General features: G+C 47.3%; 1 protein-coding gene across 1 annotated transcript; it reads left to right on the top strand.

Moving 5' to 3' along the window:
- Positions 1 to 1,629: 1,629 nt before the first annotated feature.
- On the top strand, positions 1,630 to 4,229 carry LOC124678114 (very-long-chain 3-oxoacyl-CoA reductase 1-like). Its single transcript, XM_047214037.1, has 2 exons — positions 1,630 to 2,344; positions 3,733 to 4,229. Exons 1-2 carry the CDS (start codon positions 1,716 to 1,718, stop codon positions 4,058 to 4,060), a joined length of 957 nt encoding a protein of 318 aa, XP_047069993.1. The 5' UTR covers positions 1,630 to 1,715; the 3' UTR covers positions 4,061 to 4,229.
- Positions 4,230 to 4,758: the final 529 nt, after the last annotated feature.

The following is a 4,758-nucleotide window of genomic DNA, read 5'->3' as shown; positions in this document are numbered from 1 at the left end:
AGCGAGGGAGGGGCGCCATCGTGAACGTCGGGTCCGGGTCGACCGTCGCCGTCCCGTCCTTCCCGCTCTACACCGTCTACAGCGCCACGAAACGGTGGGTGCATGCATACGTCTACTTCCAGATTTATTTCCCGATCCACTGACCTTTTATTGATTTTGATCCACTTAAATTACTTGACAACGCGCGCGCCATGCCGTTCATAATGTTGATGTGAGACCGGTGGTGCATGAAGTGTTGGGAAAAGCTTGGCATAGTCGCTTGAAAAATGGGCTCTACCAAAATCATGTTTTTTGATACTTTAACGCGAGGTTAACAATTTTGATATATCCTCGGTTATAATACAAAAAAATGAGTATGGCTAGAGCTGCATATGAACACCAAGCAATATGGAACAAACATGGAGAGCATATATAGTCCAATAGATGTCACTGAAAGATTGATAAACTAGCCAATTGAACCAAAAATTCTAACTGATGAAAACAGACTAGGCATTGTATATATTCAACACTCCTCCTCACGTCTAGGCTATTTTAGTTCTCAGCGTGGGGTTTTTGCAGGTCGCATAATCTTTTTTCTTGTTTTTAATATACTGCATGAGCGGTGTCTTGAACTTGAAACCTTTTGGTTCTGATACCATAAAAAATTGATGCAATAGCCTATTGAACCAAAACTCCGGACAGGTAGAAAAAGACTAGGCATTGTATTTATATTCAACGATCAGGACACCGTAACTATTAACTATGTGCAAAAATAAAAACAACCTCTACTTTTTCCTGATATACTCCATCCATTCTGATTTAGTCTACATTCTAGAAAAAAACAACATCTACTTTTTCCTAACAACCTCTACTTTTTTCTGATATACTGTATACAAATATTAGAGATATCTTGTTTCACCTTACTCCAAACAACTTGGGAGTATTCATCTTAAGTATATTTTCTCTATCTAAACTATTTTATCTAGTTAATACAACCTACTTTTTATAATTATTATGATTGGTTTTAAATTTGAAACATACATCTTGATTAATGTTTTGGGTTATATAAGTTATTTCCATAGCTTATTTAAATATATTTTCTCCCTCAAAACATCATTTTTTTCCCCGGGTTCTCAAATGGAACGGTGAAGGATAGTTATATGACGATGAAGACGGTGGCATGTAACTAGGGATGAAAACAGAGATAAAAGATTCTGCCTTTTCCGCAGTATTCCGCAGAAACACTGAAATAGAATGAAAGCATGAAAACGGAAACGAAATTTTGCGAAATGGACAGTGTAGTTTTGGACTTGGACATCGATCCATTGCCAGTTTTGCCAACACCTGTATGTGTGTGGCCAGCCGCGCATATGCATGTGCGCAGGTGCATGTGCGTGTCCAACCATGCATGCGACCGCATCTGAGTGATTAGCCGTAAAGAAGTTGCATGTAAGAAGATTAGCTGGGAGTGGTTGCATGCAACGTGATTAGCTAGCGAGTGGCTGCATGCGCACGTGTATAAGCAGATAACGATAAAATAGAAATAGTAAAGATGGTGAAAAGATTCACACTGCCGCCTGAGCGCGCTAGAGTGATCGCCCGGGTGGTAGACTGCCAGAGAGGAAATTATTATTAACTCCAAGTATTCGATATATAGCCAGAGACCAATAGTGCAAATCTACTCACAAACACAGCACAGTACCAAAACAACGCTGGACACCGGAGGTAGCTGCAACATGGCTGCGGCAGTGCCGGTCTGGTTCATCTCCCTGGCCGCTCTCGGCGCGCTTTATTTATCCGCCGCCTGCATCCCCCTCCTCGCTCGCCTCGCCCTCTGCCTCCGCCGGCCCATCGACCTCCGCCGCCGCTACGGCACATGGGCGGTGATCACCGGCCCAACCACGGGGCTCGGGAAAGCCACGGCCATGGAGCTCGCCAGCCGGGGCATCAGCCTCGTCCTCCTTGACCTCGACGCCGCCAACCTACAATCCGTCTCCGACACCATCGCCCGAACCCACCCCAGCATCCAGACTAAGACCGTGGTGTTCGACCTCTCCCTCGTGGGCACGGCCGCCGGCGACCAGGCGATGCGAGAGCTCAGGGAGTCCGTGGAGGGGCTGGACGTGGGCGTGCTGGTGAACAACGCCGCCGTGGCGAGGCCGGGGGCGCTGTACGTGCACGAGGCGGACGTGGAGCGGCTGGCGAGGATGATACGGGTGAACGTGATGGGGCTCTCGGAGGTCACCGCTGCCGTGCTTCCGGGGATGCTGCAGCGAGAGAGGGGCGCCATCGTCAACGTCGGGTCCGGGTCTACCGTCGCCGTCCCGTCGTTCCCGCTCTACACCGTCTACAGCGCCACGAAACGGTGGGTGCCTATATGCATACGTGAAAATTCATTTCTGGATCCACTGACCTTTTATTGATTTTGGTCTAGCTATAAATACTTGACAACCGCGCCATGGCGTCCATTATGTTGCTGTGACACCTGTGGTGCAGGAGGTGTTGGGAAAAGCAGAGCATAATCGCTTAAAGATATAGTGTCTACCAAATTCGTGTTTTTGGGTAATTTAGACGAGCAAAACATGGAACGGACAGAGCATATATATAGTCCAATAATTGACCTGATCACAGTAACTATATTAACTAGTTTCTGACCAAAGACTAATAAGTAACTTGCTCTCCGATCCTTATTTCAAAAAAGAAAATTTTGCTCCCTCCGATCCTTATTTCAAAAAAAAAAAACTTGCTCCCTCCGATCCATAATAAGTGTCGGAGTTGATCCCGACGCTTATTATTGATCGGAGCGAGTAGTTGTTCTCAACCAGTTGTAACCCACTTACAACTCACAATCAACACAACTCACGAGGTAAATTAAACGGTCATAAACACTTTTCTTCATACGTAACCCTTTTGAATCCGGAAAAAACTCAGTTGTAACCCACATGAGCACAAATAGAGATGCAAATCTAATGGTTATGGAATCCACCAAGCTCTATCTAAAATTAAACTAGACCTCTTCTTTTCTACTACTATAGTATATAATTATTAATGATGTCTTGAATGACCTTATTTAGCTTAAGTATTTTTTCTCGATCTAAACAATTTCATGTTCTACCTTCGCACATGTTTATTAGGGTATTACGTACTTCGAGAAAAGCTTTCGCCATTGATTTGTCAACAAAATATGAGATATATGCCAAAAAAATACCATTGGATTCATATTCAAGAGTCTTTAATGGTACAATTTTTGTGGCGTGTATCTCATATTATGTTGACCATAAGGGTTAAAGTTTTTTCTTGAAATGCATATTACTCCAGTAAACATGTATGGAGGGAGTAGTTAATACAACATAATTTTTTAATAATTGATGGGCTATATATTTTGAAGCATACATCATGATTAATTTGGGGTTATATAAGCTAATAATAATTCATTCATAGCTTATTCAAATGTTAATTTTCCCCAAAAACATCAAACAATTATTATTTGCAGTTGGTCTCAAATGGAAATGGTGAACGAGAGATACGTCGACGAAGGCGCGCGGTGGCATGCAACAAACCTGACTGAACTCTTCCCAAAAGTGGGTCAACACTAGTAGATGTTAATTACCTAGTAGTTTGGCAGTCCCTAATTATTTTAGTAATGTAGCACGTGATGCATGCACATTGTCCACTCGTTTTATGCTCAGCATTTCAACTCCAAAACAAAATAATCTCTAATATTCATAGACCGAGCTCGCTATGCGAATGCAGGTACGTGGCTCACCTGTCCCGATGCCTGGACGTGGAGTACAAGAGCAAAGGGATCGACGTGCAGTGCCAGGTCCCGTTCTACGTGCACACCGGCATGCTGTCGCCGGCGGTGAAGGCGACGCTGACCTTCCCGGCGTTCGTGGCAACAGCAGAGGCGTACGCCCGAGATGCGGCCAGGTGGATCGGCCATGGCGGCGCGATCTGCGTGCCCGACGCGTCGCAGCAGCTGCAGTGGTTCCTCGCCGGCCTGGTGCCAGACGCCGTACACGACTGGTACAGGCTCCGGCAGCATCTCAAGCACAGGGCCATCATCCGGAAGCTCACGTGAGAGCTGACCGGCATGCGTGCTTTGGAGGGTGGATGGAGTGGCCTGGGGATTGGTCGAATCTGCATATATCGATATGTATAAGTGTGGCATCGAGCAATAAAGATTGAATTGTAGATGCATAAGCCAATGGGAAGGAGATCGCGCGCCATGGGACGGCATGGTTGTGTAAGGGCATATCTCCAGTGGGGCGACGCAGCAAACGGACGCTGAGTGACCGTTTGCGTCCGTCGTGACCGAAAATGCGTCTGAGCTTGCTCCTCCAGCAGGGCGACGCAAAATGACCGGGTTGTCCGCGGCGACGCAAACCTGGCCCAAATATGCGCCTCGGATGCGTCTCTGCGGACGCTGCGCGGACGCGGAAAGTGTCCGCTCGCGTCTGGCAGACGTTTCGTCGGGCCCGCCTGGCAGCAACCCTGCGTCGATGCGTCTTCTCAGGCGCGCCAGCAACTGGCGCCGTTGCGTCTCTTCGGCATTCTGCGCCACGTTAATGGCGATGCCTCAGCTGCAAAGCGGCCGCCGCCCACCTCCGCCAACTAAGTTAATGGCGATGCCACGCGTCCCGCGGCCGTCTCCTGCCTCTGACCTATATAAAGAGGATGCACGTTCTTCTTCCTCATCCACTCCTCCAAGCAAACCCTAGCCGCCACAAGCTCCACCGTAGCGCCGTCTAGCTCTTCCTGCAACGCAGCCAGGCATGT

Source organism: Lolium rigidum, chromosome 7, assembly GCF_022539505.1.
Source record: "Lolium rigidum isolate FL_2022 chromosome 7, APGP_CSIRO_Lrig_0.1, whole genome shotgun sequence".
Classification (NCBI taxonomy): domain Eukaryota; kingdom Viridiplantae; phylum Streptophyta; class Magnoliopsida; order Poales; family Poaceae; genus Lolium; species Lolium rigidum.
Note: the sequence above shows the minus strand (reverse complement) of the source record. Positions and strands in the feature narration are given on the sequence as shown.